We start from the raw sequence: 18,516 nt of genomic DNA, 5'->3' as shown, positions 1-18,516 counted from the left end.
TCATTGGTCCTCCTGTAGCAGTTCACTGACCAGAAAAAAATTTGATTTAAACAACTCATGGTCACCAAGGAAAAATACCCTGAAGACTCTGCCTGCAGTAATCATATTAACAACTGTGGAGCTTGTGAAACCATCTTCTAGCAACTCTGCCAGTGCATGTCAGCGAAATCCAGAGTACTGCTCACCATTTAATTGTTCACAGGAAAAGAAGGTTCATTAAGTATCATGGATATGTCCACCCGAAGTTCTTGTTGTCTTGCTGATGTAACCTGTGTGGGTTCCCTTCTGAACAATAGTGAGCATACCTAATATTTATTTCATCATTAGATTTCTAACTGGTTTCGTCAATCCACAGCCACAAGACTTTGATTTATAAACTAACAAACAATGGAAAATCCAGGATGGACTGTAGCAATATTGTGCCTATCTCCGACTCAGCATCTCCGCTGTATAGTGAGTAACACTGTTGATTTATAAACTAGGTTCAGAAGGCAATTCTTGTCTGGAAACTTTGCCTAATGTTTGATACCTTGGATGTGATGTGAATGTAAACAATGTCATCAGGATTCTCTGGATGGTACTTCTCATCACGAATCCTTCATCACGAATCCTGTCTACTCTTTGTTCAGATATATATAAGTTGGGATTTGTTGCACTAAGAACATCCACACTTCTATTATCTCTAATACATCTTCTGACTTGATTGTTATGAGGTAGATATACATGTAGATCTACAAGTGGCTGCAGTAGCTAAACAGGCAAAATACAGACTTGGAAGAATTCTAGTTCTAAGTAAGATAACTGCAACAATTCTGAATACCGTACCACTAATAAAAAAGTAAAGCAACATACTCCCTGCTTTGTGGCAGCAAACTGGAGAATTCGTGCGATGCTGGCAAGATTGCGGCGCTGTTCATATGAAAGGCTTCTGCCTCCCACCATGTCCATTGTGTCAGGAGCAACAATAGCTGAATTTATGTAGTGATAGTAGATAAAATTACCCACAACCTGCCAGGAAATACAATAAACAATACACTTAGTAAATCAAAGGAACTGAGTAAAGTAACAATTGCATACAAGTATGGAATTGTAAACATTAAAAAATTTTAAAAATACCTCAACAACAACAGGTGTTCACCATCAATCTGCAAAATATTCATTGTGATGCTCTTAGCCCTCCCATCCAACTAAATTTCTGCTTTTGCTGCTTATCTTGTTAAGCTCTATTAATTTTATCATTTCATTAATTAAAGTAGTGTGTTAGCATACTTTGTTCTAATTATCTCCTGAACATATAAAAGTATACATTTTCTAATTAGAAGTATGGACTTCTTAAATATGCCACACACAGTATACAGTTTGTGTGCTCTCATAAAAATATCCTCTACCTGTAGCATTGTTCCAAATGTGTGTGTGTGTGTGTGTGTGTGTGTGTGTGTGTAGATTAAAGAATTCCAAATACTCAATAATGAAAGGTCCTACTGGAGGTGGTACCCTTTATCTTGATGTAATCTGTGACTTATCCGGCCACTTACTGAATGTACAGGTTTGTGCGTAATCCAAACTATAATGAACCTTATCTTTATCACATATATGGATCATTGCCAGACCTGGAAGGTGTTTCAGTACATGAAAAATTAGATGGCCAAAGATAAATTGAATGCTAAAGCTTGAGATTAGTGATCTAACATTTCTCTCTCGAACCACTGACTGAATCATAAACAAAACAGATTAATCTATAAAAACAGCAGGTAGTTCTTGCTAGGCAAAACAGAATCCCTTTCACATCAGCTGAATATTTTACTGTCATTGTAATGATTAAATTTTTGAAGGTTCTGAAGTAAACTAACAGGTGTCTGTCTAATGCTCTATACAAAGAGTTCTTTTTCATGATTTTTTCATATGATGTGAATTTCCTCCAACCAAGCAATTTCTTCGAGTTTTTAAAACAGTGTGAAAGGAAGAAAGTAAGGCACAGAGGTTATACTATAAATTTCTTTGATAATGAAATTATTAGAGGTAAAACACCAGTTCAGCTAGTGGAGGAAACGAACCCCAGAATATCTCAAAGAAGTATTAAAAGCATCCAGCTGAAATGATTTAGAGGAATGAATGAAAACCTAGATCTGGATGAATGGTAATATGAATCTCTCTCTGTCAGAACACTAGGCCAGTGTCTTGGCCACTGTTTCATTTAACTCAATTGAGTCACAGGTGCCAAACCAGGAGAGCAGGGCAGATGCCCCAAAAGATTATAGTGCAGTATTGCTAAGTGCTATACATTGTCTACCAGTGCAGCTATCTGTACCTTTGTGTATGTTTAGTAAGCATACTTTCAGTTTGTACTGTTAGTTCTTGTTGACACTCCTGCAGTCTTAACTAGTCCTTGATTCTGGATTCAACATGACAATATGAGCACTGCACACTGTGCAGTCGAACAAAATTTTATGAAAACTAAGGAATTCAGTGTTCCAATATGCCATACAAACTAAATTACTCAAATCTTGACATGTGGAATTCTACCATCTAATTACCAAGAATCAAGAAGCAGAGCTGACAAATGTACAATATAATACTACAAAAAACACAACAATAGCTGATGATGAAGAAGACTACACTATGCTTGGCAAAAATTGTGAAGCACCCAGGAGACACAATCAGATATAAATGTAACTTCATACGTATACACTCCATTGGTGGATATGAAAGTGAACAGAGGTGCATTTCTCTGTGACAGGTACAGTGGCCATCAGAGTCCATTAGTGTTGATCATTTTAGGTGTTGCTACCAGGCCTGGTAGCGTATATAAGAGACATTAAAAGAATCAAATACTGAATTATCACTTTGAAGGACATGCAGATGTCATGTATTCATCTGTGGCAGTGTTACCAGAGTTTTAAAGGGCTTCATTTGGTATTTTGGGTCTTCACCTCTCCAAGGGACACCACCTGTTGTAGCACAGACCATGTCGGCAGAGAGGAGTGCATGCCCACATAAAACTGAGGGCTATGCTGCCAGTAGCGTAGCTACTGGCAGTATCTCTTAAGCTGGGCATGTCTCAGCAGATGATTCTAACAGAGTATTGCAAAATGCTCACTCTCTTCCCACATTCTTTCAACAGTCCTTTTCCCAACTCCCTAGGTGTTGAACACAACGCGTGATGTGAACTGGGTCAAGCAGTGTGTAGCACATTGGAAGATGTGTCGTGAACAGAACATCAAGGATACCAGATGGCTTTCCCGAGTAATGAGCCTTACATCAATGAGGGACTCCACTGGTGTTGACCAAATGGAGGACACACAAACCAGCTCAAATACTTAAGAGCTTGATGTTACCTCAAACATCAAGTGTTGATGGCAGTTGGTTCCACAACTGTATCAGGGGATAGAGCAGTCCAAGAAATGGAAAATATCACTGAGAAGTTGGACCGGATCAAGATCAAAGAATAGTCACGGACTTAAGGCCAGAAGCTTCTAAGAGAAGACAGAGAAAAGGAAGACAAAGAATGGCTTCCAAACAACAAATGAAGGGAATTAAGAGGTCTTGAACATAAGACCTTCAAGAGAAGGCTGTCCCAGAGTGGAGGGAGTAAACAGACCCCTGCCACATCCAAGACAAGGATTAAGAGAACAAGAGAAGACTCTGTTAATCCCATTTTCCACGATAACTGGATTCCGCAAAAGCCAAGGCAGGAACCAGGAAAACAGATGCATAGTATATATAATCTCCGTTTTTAGAATGGCAGTAAGCCAACAAGGATATCCACTTGTCAGCATCACCTCGCAGCAGAAGGAGCTAGTTCAGATGGCTCTCACTGAAAAGATTGGGGAAAGGAACAAGTCAAGGCTCCAAATTCAGGAGGGTCCATAAGAACAAAAGTGCTCTAATTTTTGTGAGGAGAGTGAAACAGTAGATCGACTGAATGACACAATGCCAAAGATACCTGTGTGGGATGAAGTGAAGCTGCTGGTCAACACAGCAGAGAAACTCCTCAAGATTGTGAAGATACCAATCTGTGAGAAATCCCTGAAGGCAATGCGAGATCAGGACTTAAAACTGTAACTATGATTCTCAGAGGTTGCTGTTGGAGTGATTACAAACATTAAAAGCAACAATGGCTCTAAAATGGTGGCTGGAAGTGTTGCAGATAAACCTGCAACACTTTAAGGGGGCATCTGCCATCTTAGAACGAGGCCTGAACAAGGAAATGGAGTTTGTGGTTGAGCCACAGGTGGAATTTGTTGTCATACAAACATACATGAAATTTATTGACCCCGTATATGACTACCAAAGACTATTTCTCAATTTCAGAATAGTTGAGCTGAGCAGTGTTTGACATTTTGGAAGCAAAGGCAAAGGGACACTCAGAACCATCCAATCACCTGTCAAAAAACTGCCAGAATGTCATACTAGCTTGAATCCACCATCTGCACCAAAGACAGGCCCAACATATATGGCATCAGACACAAAGCAGCCTTGACACTGTCCTTATGATGATGATGATGATGATGATGATCACACAAATTTGACACCCTTCTAGCACAGCTGACCTACACAACCACTTGGGGAATGAAACTGGCATAATATGTGATTTCCTGCATAAACCACTGCCAACTGTTTACGATTAGTATGAGCCGGTATGTTCATGACCACATCGACTGACATAACACCTTAATACCTTTATGACAAAGGATTTGCCCCAGTTATTTAACACTGGGGGCAATGAAACTGTACATTTTCAACTGACAATGCAAACTGTTTTCCTGAAGCTGTAACAATAACATTGTCCGAATGATTAATACAGTGAGGAATATTTCAAATCAGTTTTTCTACATATTTTTGGAAAATGGCAAGTGCGTTTGCAACCCCAAATAGTAAGTGATAGTACTGTCTACACCGAAAGGGTTATTTAAAACTAGCAAATGATGTGAAGAACAATCAAGTGTCAGTTGGAGTGACTGCGGCTTCGTTTAAACCAATTTTTGAACAGTAGAGCTCCCCCGCCAGTTCAGTCAACAACTCTTCAGAATGAGGCAGTAGATATAGATCTATGTTACACTAGGAATTAACAATGGGCTTAAAATAACTACTTATATGAAACAACTCATTTGGCATCACCCATTAGGACTGGTGGAAACAATGGAAAAAATGCCTTAATCCTGGAGCTGTGCAAGTTCTGCCTGAACAAACTCACAAACCGCAAATGTACTTGCCACAATTTAGGTACTGCAGAAGAATTCAGAGAAATATGAGCCATAAAGTTATGTTCACACCCCGAATGTTGGTTAAAAAACCCATACAAAGAGCACAAGGCACCTGGATCAGAAAAGGGCATTGCTATGTCCGACACTAAACTAACTTAGTACTCTATGTTGAACCCAAAACTGGTAAAGGTGTCTAAACTGAAAATATTAGTAGTAGTAATAGTAGTAGTAGGGCAGATTACAAGAAGGGCAGGACATATTCAACATGTGTGTTCTTTATCGCCAGTGACATTTTTCCAAGGAGAGGACTGGGCCTGAGGCTCAAACACAGGACCCAACACTGGACCAGTCACAGTGGAGGCAAACCAAGCAGGTCATGTATCCTCATTGATTCAAGTCACAGCAGTTGGTTTTCCATGGACTGGCTGAACAGTGGCAACTCAAAGTGAGGTTTTCTCATGGCATGACTGTGTCGACCGTAGTGTTGTCCTCGTGTTATAGCTGAGCAAGCAGCTGGTGGCCAATAGCCAAGTGACCATGTTTGCTGAAGGCACAGCAGTCTGTTCCATGATGCAGGCACCTGCTTCCAGTATGCCTGCTGCAGCAGCCAGGACAGGACTTGGAGTTTCTTTGATGTGACTGATGACAGCACCGAAGAGGGAGGGTTTTTCTAACTCGTCTGATTAATTTTACTGTAACGATCATCTGACACTTAGGAGGAAGCAGAATGATTGACAAACTTTAGTATCTCACGAGATGTCGTTGATCCACTTTCTCCTCCCCGTCAGAGTGCTTTACCTTTTTTGTCAGGCAGTGTATTTCATTCAAATATCAGAGTGTGGAGTGACATAAATTAAGAGATTATACTACAGTATATGGTAACTATCCTCCACAGTCAACATTTTTCAATTATGAATTCCCAGTTTTCTTCCAAGCCTCTCATCTCACTTGCACTACAATATGATGGGCACATCAATTATTTATGTTCCACTGCACTTACTAAATAACCGAGAATCACTAAACAAATCAAGTCCATACATAAATAAATTCACATTTTGATTCTTATTCTCTCACACGTTGCTTGTGATATGACAACAGTTGAAAATGATAACCATATGTTAATACTCATATCTGGAAGTACCTTCAGGAGATCTTTTTCTGGTGCCTGTGGGAATTTTTCTGCAAGAGAGTCATGCAGCACTTTTGCTACATACAGCACACCATATGGTATCATATCTCGACAATTTGTGATGCGTTCCAGAAAAGCCAATGTCCAATGTCGCAGAGCAGAAACATTTTGCTCTAAGGAGCGTTTAACCTCCGGGTGATTCAAGGCCTGTTCAGGATTTACTGATGCTGGAAGCTCCCTGTCAACAAACATACAATTACATAATTGCTCTAGTTAGTAAGACAAGTTGCTGCATAACATAACATCATGAATATTAAACATAAAATTTGGAAAATGCTCTTCCCCTATTAACCACGAACCGTGCTGAGGTGAGGTGGATAGCTATACCATACATGCAATGGAGGGGTATTTGTGAAGGGGCCAGGCAAAATTCCTGAAGAGATGCAGTAGCCTTTACAGTACTTGCAGAAGTAACAGTCTGGATGATTGACTGATCTACCCATATAATATTAGCCAACATCAGCTTCCTGTGTGCGTACTGCAAATGGCTTAACGAAAGGGGAAACTACAGCCATTATTTTTTCCCAGGAATATTTAGCTATATTGTACGACTTAATGATGATGGCATCCTCTTAAATAAAACAATCTCCCCCCCCCCCCACACACACACACAAAAAAAGAAAAAAAAGGGGGCGGGGGTGGGGGGTGGGGGGAGGAAGGAAGATTAGAGTTTAATGTTCTATCAACAACGAGGTTGTTACAGATAGAGCACAAACTCAGATTAGGAATGGTTGGGAAAAGGAAATCCGCCTTTTACTTTTAAAGGAACCATTATGGCATTTGCCTTATGCAATTTGTGTAAATCATGGAAAACCAAAACGTGGATTGCCAGGGAGGGGATTTGAATCGTACTCCCAAATGCGAGTTCAGTGTGCTACCCACTGTGTCACCAGAAAGAAAAATAAGAAGAAAAATAACATTTCATTTATAGCATTTGTAGATAGAGAGAAAGCTTTTGACAATGTTGACTACACTACACTCTTTGGAATTTTTAAGGTGGCACGGATAAAATACAGGGCGCAAAAAAATGTTTACAAGTTGTACAAAAAACAGACTACAGTTACAATAACTGAAGGGCTTGAAAGGGAAGCAGTGGTTGAGAAGGGAGTGGGAGACGGTTGCCACCTATCCCCAATGTTATTCAATGTGTACATTGAGTAAGCTATGAAGGAAAACAAGGAGAAATTTTGGAAGATAATTAACGTCCAGTGAGGAAGAATAAAAATTCTGAGATTTTCCAAAAATAATGTAATTCTGTCACAGACAGCAAGGGCCTTGCAAGAGCAATTGAACAAATCGGGTACTGTCTTCAAAAGAGATAAGACAATCATCAACAAAGTAAAACAAGAGCAATTCAATTAAGTCAAATCAAATCAGGCAATGATGGAAGAATTAATTACAAAATTAGCCACTCAGCAAAATAACTGAGAATGGCCAAAGTAGAGAGGATATAAAATGGAGACTGGAAATGGCAAGAAAAACACTTCTGAAAAAGAGGAATTTGCTAACACCTAACATAGATTTAAGTGTTATGAACTCTTTTCTGAATGTATTTGTCTGGAGTGTAGCTTTTATGGAAGTGAAACTGTGGTGCTTCAAGAGTTTCGGGGTAAATTCTAGAAACATTTGGCTCTCCACTGTCTCGAACACCCAATATTTTAAGGACAAGGGTGAAAGAGCCTTTTTACTGTGTCACACGTCTATATGTGCAGGAAGGACAGCTGTCATGAGGAGCCAGGAGCTGTGTCAGACGAGCGGCCCTGACAAGTGGTTACAAGCAGCGCCTTGGAAGTTATATCAAACAGTCAAAGAGTGTTCGTATAATGTTCCGTGGTTTGTGATATCATGAGGATTGTTAGAGAGACAAATGAAGCATGTTACGTATAGAGACTCCTACTTCATGTCTTGGTTCTGCATGAGGCAGCACATATGTAATTTTATGGTTGTTCTGTCAATTCTGACATTTATCTTGGAACCAGCTGGCTTGCTGGAGCTTGCACAGAATAATTGTTACTTTGGGGATGAGAGTTGAAAATATGTTGTTGTTGAACTGCAAAGATTCTACGAGTACATGATTTATTTCAAGAATAGAGAGTTGGTTAATATTATTCCCTTTACCCTGTTACAGTCTTCAGAGAAGAATTAAACGGTGAGAGTGACATAGCTGATGACCCAAAGAATAGGATCAGCTGCATGCAAAACATATGAGTCCACTGGAAGAGACATGCGAGTCGTGCAACCCAACACAGCACTGTCTCTTGTCGTCCAAGAAAGCATCAGAACATCGCGACCGGGACAGGACTCTAAGAAAAAGGGAAATTGTAAGCCAAAAACAGGAAGAAGATATTGGAGTTGCCATAGCAACCAGGCATAACAAGACTGAGAAACAGTTCCGAGTAATTGCGTTGTGTCTACTGAACCAAAGGAAGAAAGTTGCAAATGCAACACAATATATGACAGGAGAAGGTAATAACGTCAAAAGAATGGAGCGAAGATCTCAATTTTTCGGTAAAGATGATTTGGGTGTGGAGAGGAAGCAATTCTCACGCATGCAGTAACCAGCCACTGACATCGACGCAGTAACCAACTGATGCCGACACAGTAACCAACCGCTGACCCATAATTGTTCGAGGAGGAAGAGCGAGGGGGTGGGGTGGGGGGAGAGAGGAAACTGTTCAAAGACTATAGTACTGTAGCTAGTACATGTAGAAGTGAAGTTGTTTTAGATGATCACTACATTGAAAATCAATAGGGATATGGATAGCATTCAAAAAACAGGCGAAACTTCGGAACTAGCTTTGGCTATGTCAGTGAGTAAGGAAGTGCCAGACCGGTCTGAGGTAGTGAACTTACTTAAAGCCCAGACTAAGTGGTCAAAATGCTTCTTTAAGAAAAGAACTAAATGTTAAATTAGATGCTCAAAGAGCAGATTTAAATGCTCAAAATGCATCTTTAAGACAAGAACTAAGTCACCAAAGTCTTAAGTTAGATTCAGTAAATACATAACTGAACATCAAATCAGATGCTCAGAGTGAGGTTTTAAGTAGGCTAAGTGAAATCTTAAACAGTCAAGCAGCAAATATAATTTTATTAAAGACTGAATTTGACTCTTTATTAATAAGGTAGAAAATCTGAAATTAGATTTAAAGAGCGAACTCACTAGTTCTTTGAATACTTACGTAAATCAACTATTCATTGACTTTATTTGGAGACAGAATGAAACTTTAAATATTCAAATGACGTATATAGGTTTGTTGCCCGTCAAAGTAGACGCACGAAGCAAAGAATCTAGTAATTGATGCAAAGGCATAGTTACTTTAGAGACTGAATGTGACATTAAATATAATAATAAAAAACCCGATCTTAGTGAAAATTTAAAATTTTGTGAAAATGAATGTAATGTTAAATTTAATAATGTAAGACAATGTTTAAGTATGTCAAAAGAGGGCACAGATCAACCTAAGGGGTTAATATTGATTATTCAATCGAAAATTCCAGGTGTTAGTATACGAGTTGTTACTACATGAGCTGTCAGTTCGCGAATAAATAATGTGGAACAAAATTTCAAAGAAAAAATAGTCAACTTTGACATTATAAATGTAAGTAGTCTGGTGGAACCATTTGAGCTAATTACAGATCGAGAAATTACCGAGAGTATAATCTCCGAAAACGTTGCGACTGTTGCTTTTTCCAAACAGAATGATACTAATGAGGTTATAGACGACTCGCGCGAGAAATTCAAACTTGTCCATGACAAAGTTGGAAACAGAATAACTTTACCTGATGATATGTTACCTAGTAAAGTGGGGATTGTTTTTCTGCGGGGAGACCTTCGCTCAAAATTTAATGAGAAGCACTGGTTTGCGATTGCTCAAGTGAGGTTAGTATCAGATTCACACGATCCAGGTGGAGTCACATCTGTTCCCCAGGGACGTTAACATTCTGTGTTAGCTGGCAGAGTGAAGACTGTCTGTTCCTGAGTTGTTTTCAGTGTTACTTCCACATTAGTTTTCCTACACCGAATTCCCTTCAAATCTTCACCTATTCTGTAATCTATTCACAACCCTTTAAACTATCCTACCATGTTAGTATTTAAGTGACTGAATGTGACTACAAGATTGTGACTAATTTAAGAGAAGCACAAATAAACATTGATCTCTAAACATAAAATGGAACGAACAGAATAATATTCTGGTAGAAGGTATAATAAGATGGAACTATGTAAACAGAGTGACTTTAAGATGGAATGAACAGAATAGAATATTATATTTAGGAATAATGTAATATGAGGTGACTAATGAAATAACTATCCTAGCTTAGTGTATAATTTTCTATTTTGATAGAATATTTATACCTTTTATGAAATGGGATGTAGATGGGAGGGTTTGTATCAATCTTGAAAGGGGTGGGTAGTGTAGGTAAAGACAATACCAACACTACACGCACCACATCTTTCAGATGACCCTCGCATACAAGTGCGACTAATTCTTCACCATTTGCCGTTCCATAGGTGTTGCTAAGATTTCTCTTTGGGGGCTTGAAAGGTGAAGGTGAGAATGTCCATTCTGCAGGAGACATTTATCATCATCCGTCCTCCTCCGGCTTTTCACTCAAGTATTGGTGAAGCAGGGATCCTGGGGAAGTGGGAGTGAGAACGGTTTTCCTGTCTTTAGGGCTATCTTCTTTTTCTCCTTCAATCTTAGCAACCATCTCTATTTTTTCCTTCCTTACTTCTCATCTGAGTACCGGTCATCTTTACCCCTTTCCATATGCATATACTTCTATCGCTGAAGTCGTCCTCATTCTCCGTGGTTTCCTATAACCTTCAGCTTATTTCAAATAAGTAGGCCGAAGAATCAGGCTGCACGAACACACATCGACATATACACAAAATTACACAAACATGAAAATTACAGGCTAGAAACCTAAAGCAGTGTCAGAACTGCCAAGGGTTGAAGCGGAATAAAGACATATGTACATCTGGGTAGATGCACATATCGTATAGTTGATATATGACGGCCCTGCAGCATCCCTTTTTTTTCGCTTCTTATATATTTATATATAGCTATAAGAACAGAGACGTGAGAAGTGTGAAAAATGAAGGAGAGGAGAAACTAAGGAAGAACTAATGAGCATAAGCCAGGGAGGAACTAATGGTGATAATTATTTAGGAATAACAGTCAAATATTTGTTCTGATGATTTGTAGGGTAGTGGGACAAGCATAAAAAAAGGTATGATATACTGAATTATATATAAATATGAGGTCTGCTGAAAGCGTAGAGGTTGAAAAGCAGTGGAGGACTCTAGGGGATCAAATAAGGTACCCAGAGGTAAGGGTGAAGTGTGAAGCAGAATTGAATTTTGCCAGGTAATATTTAGTGACAGTATACATAAAGATGTATACTAGGGCAATGAACCATGAGACCTACTCCCAAAGGATAAGGGGAACGCACCCAGCTTTTATTGAATGAAGAAAAGGGCAGATAGGAAGACCGAAGAGAAACTGACCTATACTGTGTAGGCAGGGGCACCAAGAAGGAGATTGACCTGTACCATAGAATATAGGAATAAGAAAGGGGTGTACCTACCGAAATGGAAAGAGGTAGTGCATCCATTGGAGCAACCTGGAAGTAAGTATAGGTACTGTGCCTAAAGGGAAGGACAGTATACTGACAGAAGTCACAAAATTTTATAGAGATTATTCTGGTAAGTTTGGATTCTTTACATCGACGGCGTTATTAGGAGTTATGAGTGTCGGAAAGAACACATTCATTTGTTTTTTCCCCAGAGTTTCCTCCAGACCACAAGTTACTGTAGGAAATGAGGCTGTTGAGTACTAAAGAAAAGATAGTTTAGAGAATTATACTAAAGAATGAGGCAATCAAAAGTCTATGCCACCTGGAGTTTGTGATTGGAAATTAAAAATATTGTCCGCATAATTCCTAGATGTAAAAGTACTAACTCCAACAATGGTTTAAAATGCTCAGAACAAAAACAAGAAAAGGAAACTCTACGTATTAAGTACACAAGGACTAAAAGAGATATTGTACATGGACTGAAATAAAAATTAGTGTTGTGATAGATATTAATGTACATAATGAATATGCGTAAAATATTGCGTGTTCGAGCTAAGGGGTGGGACATGTAGTGCTTCGAGAATTTTGGGGTAAATTCTAGAAACATTTGGCTCTTCACCATATCGAACACCCAATATTTTAATTATGAGGGTGAGAGAGCCTTTTCACTGTGCCACACATATCTGTGTGTGCAGGAGGGACAACTGTCATGAGAAGCCAGGAGCTGCACCAGACAAGGGGCCCCGACAAATGGTTACCAGCAGCACCTTGGAATTTATATAAAAAAGCCAAAGAGCGTTTGTATAATGTTCCGTGGTTTGTGGTGTCATGAGGATTGTTACAGAGACAGATTAAGCTTGTATTGTATGAAGACTTTTACTTCAGGTAAGTTGGTTACTGCGTCGATGTCGGTGGCTGGTTACTGCATGCGTGAGAATTGCTTCCTCTCCACACCCAAATCTTCTTTATCGAGCACGTATGTAATTCTATGGGTGTTTTGTCAATTCTGACAGTTATCTTGGAACCAGTTGGCTTGCTGGAGCTTGTACAGAATAATTGTTACTTTGGGGATGAGATTTGAAAATATATTATTGTTTAACTGCAAAGATTCTACGAGTAGCTGATTTATTTCAAGAATAGAGAGTTGGTTAATATTAATCCCTTTAACATGACACAGTCTTCGAAGAAGAATCAAACAGTGAGGGCGACATAGCTGATGACCCAAAGAGGAGGATCGGCTGCACGCACAACGTATGAGTCAACTGGAAGAGACATGCGAGTCGTGCAACCCAACACAGCACTATCTCTTGTTGTCCAAGAAAGCATCAGAAACCAGAACCCCACCTCCAACCTCTTGGAGGTTATTCAGGGATACCTTCCAAGCATTTTGGTAAAGGAGGTGTGAGGTCCCTGGTGGCTCATTACAGAGTTATTGCATGCTGTTTGATTTCTTGCCCCAATCAACTTGGTATCTCTACTGCACTGAAAATGATGCACAACAGTGCAAATGCCAATAGTATTACTATGGACAGGTTTACTGGTGAAGAACTGGCCAATATGAACCTCATGTATGGGCTAAATGAATGCAATGTATGAGCAGCAACACAACACTATGCTGCGCTGTTCCCACAACGACAAAAATAACATAACAATACTTTTGCATCTGTCTCAGGATTGTTGCATTATGTTGGGAGTTTTAAGGTTCACTTATTGCATATTACATGTTTTCTTCACTGTTATGAAGCTACTGTCGCAGAAACAAGAGTGACTGTAGCAACAAAATGAATAAATCATAATTATATTACTGCTCAGTAATGAGCTGCTGGAGATAGTGGGTCCCTTATATCAAAATACATCTGCAACTTTGTCAATGGAGTCCTGGTTCGTCCTTTATAGAACTGGAATCTTGACTCTAGCACTTTTTTTTTTTTTTTTTTTTTTTTTTTTTTAGTTTCCTCTCCTCTCATTTAGCTTTCATGTTTTTCTTGAGTCTACACTCTAAAGTGATTCAGCCTCATATCAGTACTTTACACAGTTTTTGTTTCTTTAAGTTGTGGCAATAAAATAATTCTGATTTAAAGTAGAATCTTGGATAATTTTAGATTCCAGTCAATCCTGCTGTACTTACCCTATTACACGTTTTAAAATAATGTAACTGACAAGAATTAATCCATTTGTTGCATCTGTTTTAAATTAAATTCAGCTGGCATGACTCACCAAATAAACAAAATATTTAGAATTTTTTCAAATATTATAATTAAAATAAAATTGTGTGAAAAATATATGTCTCAACTACTGCAGTGAGTTATGCTAACACTACTAGAATTTCAAACATAGGTAAATAAAAATTTAGTTTGCGCAGCACTACAGAACATGTATTGTAAGATGTGTTTCTTGGTTGGTTGACTTTCTCATAACAAAATGTCACAAGTAGATGCGACTGAAAGCAACCAAATAAACCAATAATTTCATAAGATTTTAGATAAGCTAAATCATTATGGTTTGAGGGGGGGGGGGGGCACAAATGGTTTAATTCATACTTAACTGGAAGAATGCAGAAAGTTGAAATAAGTGGTTCATGTAATGTTAAAACAACATCTGATTCCTGAAACTGGGAGGTGGGGCCTATCAAGTACGGAGTCCCACAGGGTTCGATCTTAGGTCCTTTACTGTTCTTGATTTACGTTAATGACTTACCATTCCACATTGATGAAGATGCAAAGTTAGTTCTTTTTGCTGATGATACAAGTATAGTATAACACCCAAAAACCAAGAACTACGTGATGTAATTGTAAATGATGTTTTTCACAAAATTATTAAGTGGTTCTCAGCAAACTGACTCTCTTTAAATTTTGATAAAACACAGTATATACAGTTCCATACAGTAAATGGCACAACTCCAGTAATAAATATAGACTTTGAACAGAAGTCTGTAGCTAAGGTAGAATTTTCAAAATTTTTAGGTGGGACCATTGATGAGAGGTTAAACTGGAAGCAACACATTGATGGTCTGCTGAAACGTCTGAGTTCAGCTACATATGCTATTAGGGTTATTGCAAATTTTGGTGATAAGAATCTCAGTAAATTAGCTTACTATGCCTACTTTCATTCACTGCTTTCGTATGGCATCATATTCTGGGCTAATTCATCGTTGAGTAGAAAAGTATTCATTGCTCAAAAACGTGCAATCAGAATAATTGCTGGAGCCCACCCACGGTCATCCTGCAGACATCTACTTAAGGATCTAGGGATCCTCACAGTAACCTCACAGCATATATATTCACTTATGAAATTTATTGTTAATCATCCAACCCAGTTCAAAAGTAATAGCAGTGTGCATAGCTATAACACCAGGAGAAAGGATGATCTTCACTATGCAGGGTTAAATCTGACTTTGGCACAGAAAGGGGTAAATTATGCTGCCACAAAAGTCTTTGGTCACCTACCAAACAGCTTCAAAAGCCTGACAGATAGCCAACTAACATTTAAAAATAAATTAAAAGAATTTCTAGATGACAACTCCTTCTACTCATTGGCTGAATTTTTAGATATAAAATAAGGGGGGGAAAAAACCACTTCAACATTAGTGTCATGCAATATTTTGTGTAATGTAATATCTTGTGCAGACATCTTTTATTAACCTGACATGTTCCACATCGTTACGAAGTGTCGTATTCATGATCTATGGAACAAGTATTAATCTAATCTAATCTAATCATTAATAATACTGACTAATTTACAAACAGACTTACGAAATCTGTCCTGATATGGTCTCTTGGTGATTGCGCCAGAATTTATATATATCAACAGGATTTGTGTCCATGGAAAGATTGTTGTTATTGATAACCTGCAATATAAATTGCTTTGCATACAATATTTCTAATACACTCAAACATTATCTAGTTTGGCAGTGTACTACATATGTTACATATATGCTTGACATATTTAGTAAAAAAACGAACAACAGTTCGGTATTATCAAACTTATTGGGAGCATATCCCTCGTTATTATTCTTATCAATGAAACAGGAAATAAGAAACACTTTTATGACAATCAGTCAATAAATTTATTTGCATCTGAAACAATATTTTTCCTAAAGAAAATGACAAATACACATCAGCCTACTTTCTCAAATGTCTTTGAAGATAAATGGAAGATAACAAGTATTACTGAGCGATAGCTCTGTTCAGAATCAATGGCAACATAAGTTTACATGCAAGCATAGGCAGCTCGCAAACTGACTGTCAGACAGTTCAAAATGCTTACTTTTTTCTATAATTAGTATAGGCTCAATGCAACAGACAGTATGTAGCACATCTGTCCAAATGCCCAGAGATGGAACACAGTGAAAATCACTGACCTTTCTTTACAGCAACACACTGCCTTACAGAAACTGAGCATAATATTAAACAACTTTTTAACGCTACATGTAATGGTTAATACAAGGCGCTTCTGAAAAGTTTGGTGAATGGTCCCTATATGTTGAAAACTGCACAGGTTTTGACGACATGCCCATGCATACTCATTGAGAGAAATGTCAAGAAGTGCCCCCTGTTGTGCAAATCACCAAAGCACATTAGTGATGCACATTGTGATCAGTCTATTGGAGTCAGTGTGGAACCTCATATGATTGCAAAATGGAGCAACATGTTAACACAACATTTCGGAAAACGGAGACTCGTGGAATGTTTGTACAAGTGTACAGTGTTCAAGCAATGAGTAAAAAGTGTGTGTGTGAGTGGTTTAAACACTTTGAAGACAGAAAGGAAGGTGCTGAGAATGAGTCACATTGGGCCAACAGTATGATCGGTAGCTGTCATTGAGAGTTATGTAGAAGAACTGAAGATAAGCAAAGACGGTGAAAGCATTATCATTTGTTAACATTTGAAAAGGCAGAAAATTTGTGCCCAGTCTGTGTTACACACACAGACAGATGAACAAAAGCAAACTCAGATGGAAATGCCTGGAGATTTCATCAACATTTCTGACCAGAATCTGCAGCTTCTGAAACTATCATTACAAGAGATGTGACCTGGTACTACAAATATGATCCAGGGACCAAGCAACAGCCAATGACATGGTGTTCCTCATATTTCCCACTTCCCAAAAAAAGTTCACTGACAAAATCCAAGAATACGGTGACTATAATGAACATAATGATAATGATGAGGGGACTGATGACCTCAGAAGTTAAGTCCCATAGTGCTCAGTTGATAATGATGAAGATGAGGGCCTTTTTTGTCAGCAAGGGCTTGATTCACCATGAATTTCTACCTTATGGTCACACTGTCAGTGCGAAAGTTCTGAAACAGAGACTGCAAAGCATTCAATGGGTTTGGCCAGAACTGTACCAGAGTGGACAGAGGAATTTCCTACACAACAACACCCACTTGCACACTGTGATCTATGTGCTCTACTTTGTCATACAATGCAAGGTGATTGTTCTTAAATACCTTCCTTATTCGCCAGATTTGGTGGTGATAGATATTAGATTAGCTCCGAAAGGACTGTGCTTCACATTCATCGTGGATCTCCAATAATGTGTGTCCATGGTGCTTTGAGCAATTTCACAAGAAGTGTTTGATCACAGTCTCCAACAGGTTTATAACCAATGTCAGAATTGTGTTGTGGATAAAAGTGATTACGTTGAAGGTCAGGTATTTTGTTTGTAACTTGTTTCCTTTATTTTCTGTGAGCATTCATCAAACTTTGCAGATGCACATTGTATTTGTATCCTGTATGCATAAGCCACATAATGAATTAAACACATTCAAAAAATATATATATATACTACGGATATCTAATGTAAATGGAGGCAATTCAACAGAAGTTGTTAGCATTGCAATTAATGAGATTTCATTTATTAATGATGGCCTGTAATTAGCTGCAACATAGCATGCATAAAATACATGATTTACTTAAAGTAGCTACTCACCATATAGAGGAGATGCTGAGTCGCATATAGGCACAACAAAAAGCTGTTTCAGTTGCCTGAGACTGCGGTCAGGTGTGAGAGTTGCATTGCATTGCATTGCATTGAATTATGTTACGTTTGCATGTGTGTGTCTATGTCTACTGATGACGAAGGCCTTAATGGCTGAAAGCTTTATTTATTTGTGACAGTCTTTTTGTTGTGCCTACCTGCGACTCAGCATCTCTGTCATATGGTGAGTAGCGACTTTCCTTTTCATAATATTGTTACATTCCATCCCAGATTTTCCATTGTTTGATAATGAATTTAAAAGTTTTTACCTTCTCCACAAGTGGTCCAACCATTTCTTTGAGAGGATTCTGCCCCGAAACTTGACGTGCATAACTGACAACAAGGCTTAGAACCAATGGTTTATCTGTAACAACATCCACTGGACTGCTTATTTTGCTCCTGAAAAACAAAAATACAGGATGCTATATCTCTTCTCTTCTCTTTTCTCTATATATAATTTGAAGTCACTTGCTTGTGTTTGTCTGTGTAAGCAGCCTAATTGCAGGAACTGCAATTGGGATTTTAATCCAGGTTTGACTAGTAGATACAGTGATTCATGAGGA

General features: G+C 38.5%; 1 protein-coding gene across 1 annotated transcript in view; it reads right to left on the bottom strand.

The window, feature by feature from the left end:
* LOC126252642 (ras GTPase-activating-like protein IQGAP1) overlaps nt 1-18,516 on the bottom strand; it is a 367,157-nt gene that overhangs the window by 83,118 nt on the left and 265,523 nt on the right. Inside the window, exons 22-25 of the mRNA XM_049953548.1 lie at nt 18,223-18,352; nt 15,723-15,817; nt 6,346-6,571; nt 853-1,008 (exon numbers count right to left, since the gene is read on the bottom strand). Coding sequence (XP_049809505.1) covers nt 853-1,008; nt 6,346-6,571; nt 15,723-15,817; nt 18,223-18,352 — 607 coding nt within the window. The remainder of the gene's footprint in view (nt 1-852; nt 1,009-6,345; nt 6,572-15,722; nt 15,818-18,222; nt 18,353-18,516) is intronic.

Source organism: Schistocerca nitens, chromosome 1, assembly GCF_023898315.1.
Source record: "Schistocerca nitens isolate TAMUIC-IGC-003100 chromosome 1, iqSchNite1.1, whole genome shotgun sequence".
In the NCBI taxonomy this organism is placed as follows: Eukaryota; Metazoa; Arthropoda; class Insecta; order Orthoptera; family Acrididae; genus Schistocerca; species Schistocerca nitens.
This window is presented reverse-complemented; position numbering and strand designations above follow the sequence as displayed.